Source organism: Aulonocara stuartgranti, assembly GCF_965226115.1.
Source record: "Aulonocara stuartgranti genome assembly, chromosome: 23".
In the NCBI taxonomy this organism is placed as follows: domain Eukaryota; kingdom Metazoa; phylum Chordata; class Actinopteri; order Cichliformes; family Cichlidae; genus Aulonocara; species Aulonocara stuartgranti.
In genome coordinates, this window is record NC_138958.1 from 20,439,065 (window position 1) to 20,455,115 (window position 16,051).

Genomic DNA, 16,051 nt, shown 5'->3' on the forward strand with positions numbered 1-16,051 from the left:
TGGGACAAAGTTAATAATGATGAAAAGCATGTGGCTGAAGGAAACGAATGCATCATCAATAATACAGTTTTATTGTAAGTCGTCAGACCGAAGGCGTACAACGCATGCGCAAAAGTACCGATTCAGCCACGCGTGCTGACCAATCACTGGAGGGGAATATAACAGGAGGTGTCACTCTGACAATTTCTCCGTGAACAGACGGTCACGTGATATCATTATTTAGGAGAGAAGCAGGTATTAAATAAAATAATAAGATAAGCAATAGAAACTGATAATAGCGTAATTAAATCTTTGTTGTATGGAGAGGAATGGCATTTATACATCACTTTTATTCGCCACTTTAAGTATTTAGACGTTTTGACATTTTCCAACTTTGATAGTAAAAGTTAATTAAATCATCAACTGTGGAAAATAAACCCAAACTCTTGTGGAAATGTGTCACTAGGGTGACCATATTTTGATTTCCAAAAAAGAGGACACTTGGCCCAGACATGGAGAACTTACTGTTTGCTTAAAGAAAACTTTAACATATTTAAACGATGCCTTCTCTGTGCGGTTAATAAAAGGTGAAATAAAAAATGTCATATAAGCTTTTACAAGTCAACAAGTGCAAAAAGAGGACGGTTGGTCACCCTAGGATGTATGGCATTAGAGGTGGAGGAGCGGAGTGGCCCCTCCTCGCGGTCAATAGGAGATCTTTGCCCGCTGTGAGTCGTCGTGTGCGTCGGCCAACACAGAGCAAAGTAAGCGGAGACCTGAAGCTTCAAGATGGGGAAGAAACAGAAGAAATCCGGAGAGGACAGGTAGGGAGCGCACCGGCTACCGATAAACATCACTGGTCCGCACTGACACCGAGCCCCATCGGGGCTCTCCCGGCCCGTGAACACCCCCAGACTGGCCCGTTTTCCCGCTGCTTACACTGTTAGCTTAATGGCTAGCCATGCTAGCGGATGCTAACCACGAGTCTGTGAGGGAGTGAGGCAGCGAAGCTTTAAACAGCCTGAATGTGGCTTAAGGAGAATTACAGAACAGCAGGCGGGCTGACACGGGCGAATCCGGGTTACCCTAGGCCTGGGTGGGCCTCCCGCCGCCAGCTGCGGGGCTCACGGGAGCCACATGTGTCCGCGTTAGCCGCCTCAGAGCCGGCTGCTCTAAGAGGCGGCCTGCAGTTGCTGTAACGGAGACACATCACCTGTGAGCAAAGACCTGCTCGATGACGCAAGCCTGGCTGAATCACCTGAGCCGCTGCGGTCACGGCTATCCCCAGGTACAGCACAGATGTGCTGCTGTTGCTCCTTTATTGACGAGTAAACTCTAAAACGTGATTATAGTAAATATAAACAGAGCAGGCAGGTACAGACACGCCACAGTCTGGGAGCGATCACCTGCTTGTGAAAGGAAAGTTTGATCGGGTTTTGGTACGCTGATGAACCCGATCACCTAATCTTTCATTTATAATCAATACTAATAATGCACTAATAATAGTCGAGAGGCTTCAAACTAGTTTTAACCCTCCATGGACACCGTTGCACGAGAAACGCTCTGATCAGATTAAACGGCTCAGGGAGGGAAACTCACACTAATTAGCTGAAATAAACATTTAACTCAAATATAGATATAACGGGAGTGATGATGCAAACACTGACGTCACAGATGGAGCATGAAACTCCTGCCAGATGTTGGGTTTTAATATTATTGTTTTCTGTGTTAAAGCGTATTGAGGTAGTAATGCCGCTTCTAGCAAAAACTTATATTAAATTCATTTGTAGTTTCTTGTCTGCTGATTTTTACTGTCTGTCTGTGTTTTTGAACTTCTCCTTACACCTTTGCAGGTTTTATGTTTGTTTGTTTCGTTTTATTTGTTTGTGTTTCGTCTTTGTTTATGACTCTTTACTCGCTATTTGTGCACGTTACCATTATTTTTTTATACTTCATTTTTTCTAGTTTTTCCTTAAAGTTTCTCGTCATAACTTTTTCCATTTTTCTTCATTCTTGAGGAGGTTTTTTTTTTTCTTTATTTTAAACTTTGCATTTAACGTTTGGTTCCTTTGTAATTTTTGTTTTACCTTTTTGTGCATCTGTGCATCTTTTTCTGCACACTTTGTCTCTTTATGAACTCTCTTCTAAGGTTTTCCCTCACAACATATTAACAGTCTGTGTGCAGCTTTTTGAGGCCTACTCAGTAATCCAAATGTGCCTCCAGCTCACTTTGTAGATGAATTTAAACTTTGAAAGTTTGATCTAAAATGCCAGAAAATCTCAGATGTAATTGATAAATCAGCGGTTTGCTGTTGCCATACTTCATCTTCAGTTTCACAGAGCAGATTAGATGTCTTCCTTTGTGAGTCTGAAGCCAGATGATATTTGATCTACAGTGACTTGAGGGAACGCAATCCGTGGTTACAGCACTGCTGTCGCTCTGTGCTCGCTGTGCCTCAGAGGGCTGATGGGAAATGAAAGGAAATGAGGAGTCAGCAGCTCTTCACATTCACATTCTTCTGACACAAAGAGAAACACAGTCTAACTCGGTCTCCTCTCGCAGCCCGTGTTCTCAGTGTCTGACCAGGTTTTAGTCGGGTGTCACTCTCGTGCTCTGACCGTTTTTCAAATCTGTGCTCAGTGCCAAAGATGACATCGACGCTCTGGCGGCGGAGATCGAAGGAGCCGGAGCTTCCAAAGAGCCAAAGGGAAAGAAGAAGAAGAAAGCAGGGAAGAAAGATGACTTTGAGTGAGACATTCTTCCTGATCGTTTTTATTTTAATCAAGCTTACTGCTTTGAAATTTCCTAAAACAGTTCTTTCCTCCTCTTCCAGTGAGGATGACATCATGAAGGAGCTCGAGGAGTTATCGCTCGAGAGCACAGGAGGAAAGGGGAAGGTAAACGCATCCGAGGGGCACTTCAGCTAAAAAATGCTTTTTCAGTCAGAGAGATTGAAGATTTGTTCTGATACAAAGAATCTCTCTCTGTGCAGAAAACAGACATCACAGAAGAAGTAGAGAGTTTCGAGCCCCCTAAACCGGAGAAGAAGAAGACCAGAAAAGGAAAGAAGGGCGGAGCCAGCCCCGAGGATGAGGAGGGTGATGATGCTGAAGGTCATGTTGATGGAGAAAGGAATGGAGAACAAAAGGAGAAGAAGAAGGTGAAATAATGAACATAAACGTCATATCATAGAAATAAGAGCACAGACTCTTTAGAAAGTGTCTAAATTTCTATTCTTTGCTCCTCCAGGCCCCACCTCCTACTCCTGCTTCAGAATCTGACGATGACAGCAGCTCACAGTCTCGCCTGAAGACCAAAGGAGGAAAGAAAGGAGGCAAAAAACCTTCAGTGTCCGACGAGGAGGAGGACCAGGACAAAGATATGAGGAAAGGAGAAGAAGGAGGCAGCGTTGGAAAGGATGACTCCGAAGACGATGAGGAGTTCACCTCCAGGAGAGACAAGAAGAAGAAGAAAGGGAAGCCTTTGAAGGCCGAGAGCGAAGACGAGGAGGAGCAGCAGGAGGACGATGGCACCTTCAAAATCAAGACGGCTGCACAGAAGAAAGCAGAGAAGAAGGAGAGGGAGAGGAAAAAGAAAGAGGAGGAGAGGATGAAGCAGAAGAAGCAGAAGGAGAAGGAGGGCAGCGTGGAGCCAAAGAAAGAGCCAGAGAAGAAGACTGAGTCCGCGCCTCCACAAAATGCGCCTCCTGCAGCAGTGTTGGAAGAACAGGAAGGGGCAGAGCCAGCAGCAGAGGGTAAGTTATTATCAGGAAAAACAAGAAATCGTGTGATGCCATTCAGTGTGACGGGTTTCTTCTCCTTCTGCAGAGGAGCCGGAGGGCGACAAAAAGAAGAAAGACAAGAAGAAGAAGAAAGGAGAGAAAGACAAGGATGAAGACAAGAAGAAGAAGGGACCTAGCAAGGCCACAGTGAAGGCCATGCAGGAGGCCCTGGCCAAGATGAAGGAGGTGGGGCATTGTGGGAGACGTAGTCATGGAGATCATGATGGGATGGGTGCTTGATATCTGAAAATGATTAAACTGTTTTTGCAGGAGGAGGAGCGAGCCAAGAAAGAGGAGGAGGAGCGGCAGAGGAGGCTGGAGGAGCTGGAGAAGGAGAGGCAGGAAAAGGTAAAACACAAAGCTCCACCACCTCCTTCTTGTTCTTCTTCACTTTTGTCTTTCCTGTCGTCTCATCGCGAATCGCTGTGGCATCGGTTTTGCTGCCCTTGTAGGAGCGCCTGGAGCAGGAGCGCAAGGAGAAGAAGAAGCAGAAGGAGAAGGAGAGGAAGGAGCGCCTGAAGAAGGAGGGGAAGCTGCTGACGAAGGCCCAGAAGGAAGCTCGAGCTCGTGCTGAGGCCACGCTCATGTTGCTGCAGGCTCAGGGTGGGTGCTATGAGCAGGACAGACTGGGAGGGGCGCTAAGGAGGGTTACAGAAGTATAATGCAGTCATTCCAGTACAGTCAGCTCTGTACAGCTAATATGATTCTGTGTGTGCAGGTGTTGATGTGCCATCCAGAGACAAAGAGGTGCAAAAGAAGAAACCTGTTTATGGAGACAAGAGGAGGAAGAAGCCCGCCACCCAGACTCCTGAAGGTACAGCGCTGCTGCTCGCACCAGCCGAGAGACGCTACAGTCCTCCTGCTGGTCATATAATAAAAATAATTTTGTCATTCCCCTTCCCAGAAACATCAGAAGTGACCTCGCCGACTTCAGAGACTCCAGAGCCAGTTGCAATGGAAACAGAGGCTGAGGCACCGCCTGCAGAACCAGGTAAGAGCTGCAGGTGTGAAGTGGAGGTATCAGGGTGGTGTTTTATTGCGCTGAACAGAAGTTAACTTGTTTCTGTTCTGTCTCTGTGTTTAGAGGTGAAGCCAGAAGCTGCTGTGGATAACTGGGAGGCCATTGCCAGTGACGAGGAGAAAGGTGAGAGCCTTGGTCACCTGAAATGATTAGATTCTTTCCTCTGTTTTCACATCTAATAAAGAAGGGGAGAAAAACACTGCAGGGAAAAAAAGACAGTTTCACCTCCAGTCAGAGGGTCGGTGGTTCGATTCCCAGCCTTTTGAGTTAAAATGTCCGTGGCAGGATATACTGAAGTCCAAAAAGCAGCTGTAGCATGTGTGACTGTTGGCTTTGAGGGAACTAAATTCTTTATATGTTGCTTTTATTTCATGAATAAAAAGAAAGGAAAATGGGGCTCAGCAGGACACGACGAGAAGCAGGTACTGAAACTGTGCTGTGCAGGCAAATGCTTGTTTTAGTACCCGAAAGGCATGGCTTAGATTTGTGCTTGTTTTAGTACCAACTAGGCATGTCACATATGTGTTTCTTAAACATCAAAGTAGGTCTAAGCTTGGTGTGTGTTAGGTGTGCCCTTTTGGTATCACAAAGCATGTGCAAGCTGTTTTATAGTATGGGTTAGGCATGTGTGATGTTTTTCAGTAGCAAAAATGGTCGTACTAAAACAGGCTCTTTTGGTAGAGACTTAGTATCCCCCCTTTTTGTGTGTGTGTGTGTTGTTTTTTTGGTTTTTTTTGGAAAGGCTAGACTAATTGTGTGTTTTTTCCTACTTATGGCTAGACTAAGCCTGAGGTGTTTTGGTATTGAATAGACTTGGAGAGAATCGTGTATACTTTTATCAGCACTTACTGATTGAGGTGTTTCTGTTTGGTACTGACCAGACTTAGACAAGTTCTTTCTGCTCATTACCAACTAACCGAGGCAAGTACTGTTGTTTGGTACTGATTAAACTAAGGATGTACTTTCATTGGCACAGACTAGCCTTCTTTATTTTTTTGTTTGTTTTTAGGTACTGACTAGACTGAGAGTTCTTTTATTTTTATGCACTAGGCTTTTTGGACTTAAGACTTTCAATATTAAAAACATACAGTGGGGCAAAAAAGTATTTAGTCAGCCACCGATTGTGCAAGTTCCCCCACTTAAAATGATGACAGAGGTCAGTAATTTGCACCAGAGGTACACTTCAACTGTGAGAGACAGAATGTGAAAAAAAAATCCATGAATTCACATGGTAGGATTTGTAAAGAATTTATTCGTAAATTAGGGTGGAAAATAAGTATTTGGTCACCTCAAACAAGGAAAATCTCTGGCTCTCACAGACCTGTAATGTCTTCTGTAAGAAGCTTTTCTGTCCCCCACTCGTTACCTGTATGAATGGCACCTGTTTGAACTCATCATCTGTATAAAAGACACCTGTCCACAGCCTCAAACAGTCAGACTCCAAACTCCGCCATGGCCAAGACCAAAGAGCTTTCGAAGGACACCAGGAAAAGTATTGTAGACCTGCACCAGACTGGGAAGAGTGAATCTACAATAGGCAAGCAGCTTGGTGTGAAAAAATCAACTGTGGGAGCAATCATCAGAAAATGGAAGACATACAAGACCACTGATAATCTCCCTCGATCTGGGGCTCCACGCAAGATCTCATCCCGTGGGGTCAAAATGATCATGAGAACGGTGAGCAAAGATCCCAGAACCACACGGGGGGACCTGGTGAATGACCTGCAGAGAGCTGGGACCAAAGTAACAAAGGTCACCATCAGTAACACACTACAACGGCAGGGAATCAAATCCCGCAGTGCCAGACGTGTTCCGCTGCTGAAGCCAGTGCATGTCCAGGCCCGTCTGAAGTTTGCCAGAGAGCACATGGATGATACAGCAGAGGATTGGGAGAATGTCATGTGGTCAGATGAAACCAAAGTAGAACTTTTTGGTATAAACTCAACTCGTCGTGTTTGGAGGAAGAAGAATACTGAGTTGCATTCCAAGAACACCATACCTACTGTGAAGCATGGGGGTGGAAACATCATGCTATGGGGCTGTTTTTCTGCCAAGGGGACAGGACGACTGATCCGTGTTAAGGACAGAATGAATGGGGCCATGTATCGTGAGATTTTGAGCCAAAACCTCCTTCCATCAGTGAGAACTTTGAAGATGAAACGAGGCTGGGTCTTCCAACATGACAATGATCCAAAACACACCGCCCGGGCAACAAAGGCGTGGCTCCGTAAGAAGCATTTGAAAGTCCTGGAGTGGCCTAGCCAGTCTCCAGACCTCAACCCCATAGAAAATCTGTGGCGGGAGTTGAAAGTCCGTGTTGCTCGGCGACAGCCCCAAAACATCACTGCTCTCGAGAAGATCTGCATGGAGGAATGGGCCAAAATACCAGCTACTGTGTGTGCAAACCTGGTAAAGACCTATAGTAAACGTTTGACCTCTGTTATTGCCAACAAAGGTTATGTTACAAAGTATTGAGTTGTATTTTTGTTACTGACCAAATACTTATTTTCCACCCTGATTTACGAATAAATTCTTTACAAATCCTACCATGTGGATTCATGGATTTTTTTTTCACATTCTGTCTCTCACAGTTGAAGTGTACCTCTGGTGCAAATTACTGACCTCTGTCATCATTTTAGGTGGGGGAACTTGCACAATCGGTGGCTGACTAAATACTTTTTTGCCCCACTGTATGGGCAAGGCCTGTGTTGTTGTTTTTTTTTGGGGGGGGGGGGCGTTTGCTGGCATTGACTAGTCACGTGATGGTAGAGCTCGGTCTGTTTCACTATGACAACATTCATTTTAGACAAACATGTTACATTTAAGACAAAACCGAACTGAAGCATTAAATGTTATAGCAGTAGAATTAAAACTTCCATCTGTCACCTTTCAGAGCTGAAAAAAGTCCACATTGAGGTGAAGGAGGACATTGCTGCTCCTCAGCCTGCTGCTAGTGAGGATGAAGAGGAGGAGGAAGAAGAGGATGAGGATGATGATGACGAGGAGGAAGATGAAGACGATGAGGACAGTGAGGAAGAAGCTGAAGTGGAGAAGCCAACGGTCGCAAGCCAGGGTAAGAGGAGGGCGCCGAGCGAGGATGAAAGCAGCGAGAGCGAGGACGATGATGGCAGGACGAAAGAGGAGCGACTGTACGACCGCGCCAAGAGGAGGATAGAGGTGAGAGACACTGCAAAATCAGGGGGAGTGACAGGATCTCTCTCTATACCCATCTCTGACTGACAGGTTCTGTTTGTCTCCTTAGAAACGCCGAGCGGAGAACATGAAGAACATCGACTTGGAAACGCTGAGGGCACCAGTGGTGTGTGTGCTCGGACACGTCGACACCGGCAAGACCAAGATCCTGGACAAGGTGACGTTTACTCTCTGCTTACAGAATTTTTACCAACTGTTACTGACGTTACAACGTTTACTTATTGTTGTTTGTTTTGTTGTTTGCGTGCAGCTCCGACACACCCACGTTCAGGATGGCGAGGCCGGAGGAATCACTCAGCAGATCGGCGCCACAAACGTCCCGAAGGAGACCATCGAGGAGCAGACAAAGATGGCTAAAAACGTATGCCATCTCACTCTGAACGATGAATAAACTGTGTTTATGGTTACTGTGTATTAACCCCTGTGATGTTTGTGCAGTTCAACAAAGAAAGCATCAAAATCCCTGGCATGCTGATCATCGACACACCTGGACACGAGTCCTTTAGGTAACGCCCGTCTCTCCTGACTTGCCTGTCTCACTCACCTGATTCTGTCTGTCACTAACTGACCTCTCTCTCTGCAGTAACCTGAGGAACAGAGGCAGTTCACTGTGCGACATCGCCATCCTGGTGGTGGACATCATGCACGGCTTGGAGCCTCAGACGCTGGAGTCCATCAACCTGCTGAAGGAGAAGAAGTGCCCCTTCATCGTTGCCCTCAACAAGGTCTGCCAGCTCCTCGACATCATCCTCACCTTTTTCTTCTTCTCTTGCAAATTTTCTGAGATTGATTTTTTAAAAAATTTTTTATTGCCGTTACCAGATCGACCGCCTCTACGACTGGAAGAAGAGTCCAGAAACCGATGTCGTGGCTACACTAAAGAAGCAGAAGAAGAACACAAAAGACGAGTTTGACGAAAGAGCCAAGGCCATCATTGTGGAGTTCGCACAACAGGTGTTGAGCATTACATCATCATTTATCAGCCAATCACAGCACAACAATGAGAAATACTTATTCATTATGGTCATTGTGCCATTTACTTCCATTCAATTTCAGATGATAACAGTCCAATAGCAAGTTTTTCTAATGTTTCATTAAAGAGCGTGAGTTAGACAAGAAAATACATAATGTACTTAGTATCTATTTTGTATTTATGTATATACTGTATGTAATATATACTCACTACTTAGAATATTATCCTACTTATAATTAAATATAATCAAAATGTTATTCAAATGGGTAAAACAAAAGATTTTTACTGTTTTTATTCAACAAAATAAGCTTCTCAGCAAGTTTTATTATATTATAAAGTCTCCCTAAAAAGTTTAGAAGCTGCATTATATAGTAATCTTTTTCACAGTCTGAAATAACATTTTGTAGTTTAGAGCATCCAGCATTGAGGCTTGAGGAACACCAAAGACGACATCAAGCTCAGTTTCCCTGAACTTTGTTTTCTGTGTGCTGTTTGTCCTCAGGGTCTTAACGCCGCCTTGTTTTATGAGAATAAGGACCCCCGTACATTTGTATCGTTGGTTCCTACGTCAGCCCACAGTGGTGATGGTATGGGGAACCTCATCGCCCTATTGGTCGAGCTCACCCAAACAATGTTGGCCCGGCGGTTAGCGCACTGTGACGAGCTGCGAGCTCAGGTCATGGAGGTGAGTTCAATTTTATCTGTTGTCTCTACTTTTTCCATTCCTCCACCGTCCAGACACTAACTTCATGTGATCTTTGTGTGTTTAGGTAAAAGCGCTGCCCGGTATGGGAACAACGATAGATGTCATCCTGATTAACGGTCGTCTGCGGGAAGGAGAGACCATCATCGTACCAGGGGTGGAAGGGCCCATCGTCACGCAGATCAGGGGGTTGTTGCTGCCACCTCCACTGAAGGAACTCCGAGTGAAGGTAAACATGTCTAAAATTTTGTTAGAGCAGCTTTTAAACATGTATCTGGCTCAGATGTAGCGGGAAGATTTTTTACTATAATGGCTTTGAGTTAAATTACTCATGGTGTTTAAAGCAGTCAGTTCAACAAAAAGAGCTGCTTGTATCTGTTTCATGCAGCTTCCCTCACGTGTATATGAGGGAGGTGACTGTAGTTAATTATTTAGCAGATAACGATTTGTGTGACACTTTCCCAGACAAAGCGCTTTATATTAAAAGCATTAAAAAAGGAATTTAAGTAACACAGTCAACGTTTAAAAAATAAATAAATAAATAAAAACTGGGGGAAAATGTCGGCTTTAGAAAAGATGTGTGGTTCGACTGGGTCATTTTTATGAAGGGCCTGCTTTGTCCTTATTTGATTTATTCCTCAGATTTAGGACTTTTTATTTTTATTTCTTTGTTTTCATTGACCAGTACAAACCATGAATAGGATGTGGATTCCTTTGATATATGATGATGGGGCTCCCCCTGCTGGCACATTATACATTTGTTTCTCCGCATTTGTTCAGTCTTTGTGTGATTATTTTTCATATTTGATATAAAACTAAACGCACAAAAAATTGTTTGGCGTTCGTAAAAGATTTTTCTTTAAAACTAAAAACAAAAACTTAACGCTGATTTAAAAACGTTATCCTGTACAGACTAATCCTAAATAAAATTGCCCACAATAATAGTTGTTATATTTTCCTCTAAATCTAAAAGATTGAGGAATGAGAAGACTTTACTTTGAATTTTCTAAAATGATGCTTTTAAAGTGAGTTATATGGTGAGTTTTACTAATGGGGTCACATTAACTCATGCAAAATGCACACTTTTGTTATGAAATGGTTTTTAATGACTGCATACACACACGTCATATGTCAGATTAGGTCACACAGTCTTTGCCTTTACTGCAGAAGACCAACTATACACACTGTTGTTGTTTTTCCAAGTGCATCAAATCCCTCTCATTGAAGGCTTGTTCATCTAAGTCAGCCTGCGGCCTTTTCCTGTCAGAAATAAGACTGTGCTGTAAATTTCCAGCAGAGCTTTGTTTATTCTCTCACATTGAGAGTTTTAATCACTTTTAATTATTTATTTAAACAAAAAATGAAAGAGAAGAAAGAAAAACAAGAGCGGCCGAAGCTCGAGGATTTCATTATGGAGCTCTAACTTCTTGTACATATGCATTGTTTTTCAGCATAAACATGTGTTTTTGACATTTGTCTAAAAAAAAAAAAAAAGACAAGTCAAGTATGTTCTGCAATCCAAAAAACCATCCTGGTTTTAATTGTTTTTACACTTCATTGTTCTTATTAATGTTTTTAAGCACTCAGGTTTACCAAACTCAGCATGAGGGACTATGTGTGAAGAAACAAGATCAAGCTTTAGTGGTGGTGAATGATGGAGAAGTGCACTTTATCATTAGACATGAATTCACTTCTACTCATAGGCTACGTCCACACCAGCCCGGATAGATTTGAAAACGGCGTTTTTATCTGAAAAAGCATTTTCAGTTGTTTTCACAGAGTTGTGCGTCCACATTGAAACGCCCGAACACGCTTACGTTCCTGTACTGCGCATGCGTGAAGCGCAAGAAGATTCGACCTGCCTCATTTCTGTCTGCCGTTTCTTTACTTTCCGGTTCTTTGAAACGTTGCAGCAGAATGTTGAGTTTTTTAAATGGACTAACAATGAGGTGGAGTTGTTGCTGCGAGTAACACAAAAGTACAAAGTTGCAAAAGCGAGTGAGAGTTAAAGAATTTGAAGAAAAGCCATCTGGAGCATGTACAGACTGATATTAATCTTTAATAGGGCTGTCAAGATTCAGAGCAAACAAAACAACTGCTGTATAATGCCCTCCGCTATCTTAGCGTAATTGGTCACATGACTAAAATGTGTCATCATTTTCGAAAAGGCTCCGGGTTCGCTGTCCACACTGCGACGCCAAAACGGCGTTTTCAAATGTTCCGCTTTGGAGAGCATTTTCAAAATATTTGAAAACGCCGCGTGGACGGGAGGACAAAACTGAGAAGAAAAGATGCATTTTCATGGCCATAGTCTCTGCTTTTTGGACTTCATAAATGTGGTTGACGTGTTGATTGGTTGTCGTGTGCAGAACCAGTACGAGAAGCACAAGGAAGTGTCGACGGCTCAGGGAGTGAAGATTCTGGGGAAAGACTTGGAGAAGACGTTGGCCGGGCTCCCCCTGCTGGTGGCTCACAAGGATGACGAGATCCCCGTCCTAAGGGTAACAGTGCTTTTCCCTTTAGTCCAAGTTAAACTCCAAGACTAGGACTGAACTGGTCCTGTAAGACTCCCGGTTTGCTTACACGTGCTGGTTTTCAGGATGAACTGGTGCGAGAGCTTAAGCAGACTCTGAGCTCCATCAAACTGGAGGAGAAAGGTGTTTACGTCCAGGCATCGACGCTGGGATCGCTGGAGGCTCTGCTCGAGTTCCTGCGGACATCCAAAGTCCCTGTAAGTACCTGACAGTACAGCTGAGAGCTCTTATTTTGAAAATCTACAGGAAGTAGAAACTAACAGTCCTTGACCTTTGAACTCTGTGTGTGTGTCCCTGCAGTACGCTGGCATTAACATTGGCCCAGTTCATAAGAAGGATGTGATGAAGGCGTCAACCATGTTGGAGCACGACCCGCAGTACGTCACAGTATAAACACACACTCAGCCAAAATGAACACAAGTTAGTTAGTGCAGAAACACTGTAGAATCTGCACCCACAAATATCTGGCTAATTTTAATTTAAAAATATTTGGGACAACTATTAAAATATTTTATGATCCAAAAAAAAAAAATCTGAATACATTTCACAGACGTCCTTGTATCTCTGTTGAAATTAGTACTGGTGGAGCACTGGTGTAGAACCTGTAGATGTGACAGAGTTGTGGGGGGTTGGTGTTGGCAGGTACGCTGTGATCCTGGCCTTCGATGTGAAGGTGGAGCGGGAGAGTCAGGAGATGGCTGACAGTCTGGGAGTTCGCATCTTCTCTGCTGAAATCATCTACCACCTATTTGATGCTTTCACCAAGTACAGAGAAGACTACAAGAAGGCCAAACAGGACGAGTTTAGGTAAGAAAAGCTCACGTTTGTGTTAATTGTTCAGATTTCTTTGGGTGTTTTTGACTTTTTATTGACTGGAATAACAAGCAACATACTATAACATAGTGAAAAACTCTAATTAAATAGTTGATGGAGTCCAAAAGGCTTTTATTTGTCCATTGCAGCTAATAAGCCTTTTTTGTATATATGCAAATATATGATGGTGTCCTTTCACAGAATAACTTCTGTTTAACTAACCCTGTGTTTTGTTATGCGTTTTTTAATGATCTATAATACATTTGTAGATGATTCTATTTGTTATTATTGGTTGTAAAAGTCAGTTTATATGCAGATGATGCTCTTGATTTATTTTCACATTCTTCCAGCGTGCCGCTGAAAATGGAGCAGATCAGTGTGATAATTAGGCTTCAGTAACAATGTGACTGTGATCGATTAATTTAACTTATGGGTTGTTCGAAGGTTAATGTGTTTTTTATCTGTGTCATCAGGCATGTTGCCGTGTTCCCAGTGAAGCTGCGAGTTCTTCCTCAGTTCATCTTTAACTCCCGAGATCCCATCGTGATGGGGGTCACAGTGGAGGCTGGAGTCCTGAAACAGGGAACGCCCCTCTGCGTCCCCAGCAAAGCGGTAAGACCCGCTTACAGTCTCTGTGGATGTTTGTGTGAATTATAAAATGAACTGTAAACTAACCCTTTGTGTTCACATGTCAGTTTGTGGACATCGGTGTGGTCACCAGCATCGAGATAAATCACAAGCCCGTTGACAGTGCCAAGAAGGGCCAGGAGATCTGCATCAAGATTGAGCCAATCCCAGGAGAGTCGCCAAAGATGTACGGGCGCCATTTTGAAGCCACAGACATCATCGTCAGCAAGGTGAGGACACGCCCTTAAAGGAGGAACAGAAGAACGTTAGACGAGAGGCTTCATAAAAATCACAATTACCGTGAACACTGCTGTTCACTCCGCCGCTAAAAGGTCGATTTCAGTCAGTGTCCAGGTAGCAGTGTTAGGAAGAGGAGACAGAAAAGCAAGGAAGAAATAACGAGCCTAAATAGAGGCTAAATAAGGGGAAAGAAGGAGAGGAAGGGTAAGAATATCTTCGTGTCTTTCGAGTTAGTCAGGCCAAGAATTTCATGTAGTCTTTCTGTTTTCTGTACAACAAAAGCAGAGACGTCCAGACAGTGAAATAAAACCTGGTGCTGTTTTTCAACTGTGTTTAAACTAGTTTTACGTTGTGTTCACTTTAATTTCTGTTTGGTTTTACTGTCAAAAAATGGTTGTAGCAGCAGGCAAACTTAAATGTGGGCTCAGAGCTTTTAGAGCAAAGAATGAAAGGCTGTTTCTGGTTATTTTAACAACCTCTTTGTTTTTGTTTCAGATCACACGGGCGTCCATCGACGCTCTGAAGAACTGGTTCAGAGACGAGATGCAGAAATCTGATTGGCAGTTGATCATGGAGCTGAAGAAGACCTTTGAGATCATCTGAGGGACCTGAACTACAAAGACACACACTCGCTCTTCCTCCATTAGACGACAAGGCAGCGGCAGCGACCAACGGAGGAACAAAGAGAAAAAATTGAAAAGAGAAAAAAAAGCAGATAAAAGACGTGACAGTGTTTTTCTGTGAGAAACGAACAGTTTTTTCCACTGTTGTAAACAGTGATAGTTTAGACATAATACACACACACACGCACACACACACACAGTATTCCAACGTGCCTGTTCTTCAGCATCAACGTTTTTGGTTTTTTTTTCCTTCTTGTTGTCTGCTCTGATATGTGGCTGCTGCTTCGTATCCCAGGCTCCGCCCCTTCTTACCCAGACTGAGGCTCACGAGCTTAATGAGGCTGATGTGCCACCTGAACAGGTGCATTGTGGGATTGTGCTGTGCAGCGCCAGGCCTCAAAAGGGAAACAGTTTTTCTGTTTCTTCTTTCAGCATCAGTGAGGACGGCGCCGACTTTACAGACATTGAAGAGTTGACTTTCTCTTTGCTGTCCTGCTCGGCGGCCATGTTGGGAGGCCAGGGTGGCGTGGGATGGTGGGGTGAATGACAGATTTTAAACTGTTTTTGCTGCAACTGCTGATGTAATAAATTCCCATGATTCTGACGAAACATGCAGAGTTTTCGGTTCATGTGTGCCACAAACACTAAAGATACAAATCTGTCTATATGGAAGTCTGCTGATGCCAAAATAAAGTAATTAAAAATAATTATTAAAATTAAAAATACTGTTGTTTTCCTTTCAAAAATGATGCTGTATTGTTTGCAGAACATTCTTAATATAAGTGTACAAGTTTGATACGTGGGACTTTTCTGATCGTATATTCTAACTAATGGTTAAAAAGTTGCATGAAGGCTGGTGTACATCCTACTTCAGTGGTCTTTATCTTGGAGTGGACGCTTAATTAGTACCAGTGGTGTCGGAACTAACTGAGTGCTAGCTAACTAAAAGCAGCTGATCTTTATCAGGTATTGAAATTATTGTTGCACTGTTTTGTGTTTTATGTGTGATTGTTTTCACTGTAGATGGTGACTTATTAGCCTCACAAGTGGTCAGAGGATTGAATGGTTGAAAACATTTACAATCTTGTGCTGCTAGCCAAGCAGTCACATTTCCAGTGAGTTACTGAGGGTTTATGCTTCAGCAGGAAATGTACATTGTAGCGATGTCATAACTGGGAACCCCTCTGAAACCTCATGGTATAACCTGATGTGCACCTTCCTGAAAATGTAACTATACACCTGTTCAGTGCCGTCTGTCTTCTTTGCATTTCCTTTTTTTTTTTTACTGCAGTTTTTGAATTGATCAGTGAGAGGATCAATCATTCTCCAGCATATAGAGTAACAATTATAGCATCAAAATAAGGATTCAAAACTGTCAAATTCCTGGAGAGCAATTGCTGAAACTTGAAATGAAGGTGAGGGAATGAAAATAAAAATATCTACCTCTGAAGGAAAAACTGACCATAACAAAGACAAAGCACCCAGGAGGGGAAAAAAGTCCCTGCATTTTATTTGTTTCAGCTGCCACCGCATATAAAACACC

The 16,051-nt window shown here is 43.3% G+C and overlaps 1 protein-coding gene across 1 annotated transcript; it reads left to right on the plus strand.

Moving 5' to 3' along the window:
• The first annotated feature begins 678 nt into the window (after window positions 1-678).
• Window positions 679-15,215, plus strand: eif5b (eukaryotic translation initiation factor 5B). Its single transcript, XM_082524690.1, has 26 exons — window positions 679-803; window positions 2,621-2,728; window positions 2,814-2,877; window positions 2,973-3,140; window positions 3,230-3,734; window positions 3,808-3,947; window positions 4,032-4,109; window positions 4,214-4,364; window positions 4,480-4,575; window positions 4,666-4,752; window positions 4,846-4,905; window positions 7,676-7,959; window positions 8,045-8,152; window positions 8,246-8,356; window positions 8,434-8,501; window positions 8,579-8,720; window positions 8,818-8,949; window positions 9,471-9,653; window positions 9,739-9,900; window positions 12,041-12,172; window positions 12,271-12,402; window positions 12,506-12,582; window positions 12,848-13,012; window positions 13,492-13,630; window positions 13,714-13,875; window positions 14,381-15,215. Exons 1-26 carry the CDS (start codon window positions 769-771, stop codon window positions 14,486-14,488), a joined length of 3,597 nt encoding a protein of 1,198 aa, XP_082380816.1. The 5' UTR covers window positions 679-768; the 3' UTR covers window positions 14,489-15,215.
• Window positions 15,216-16,051: the final 836 nt, after the last annotated feature.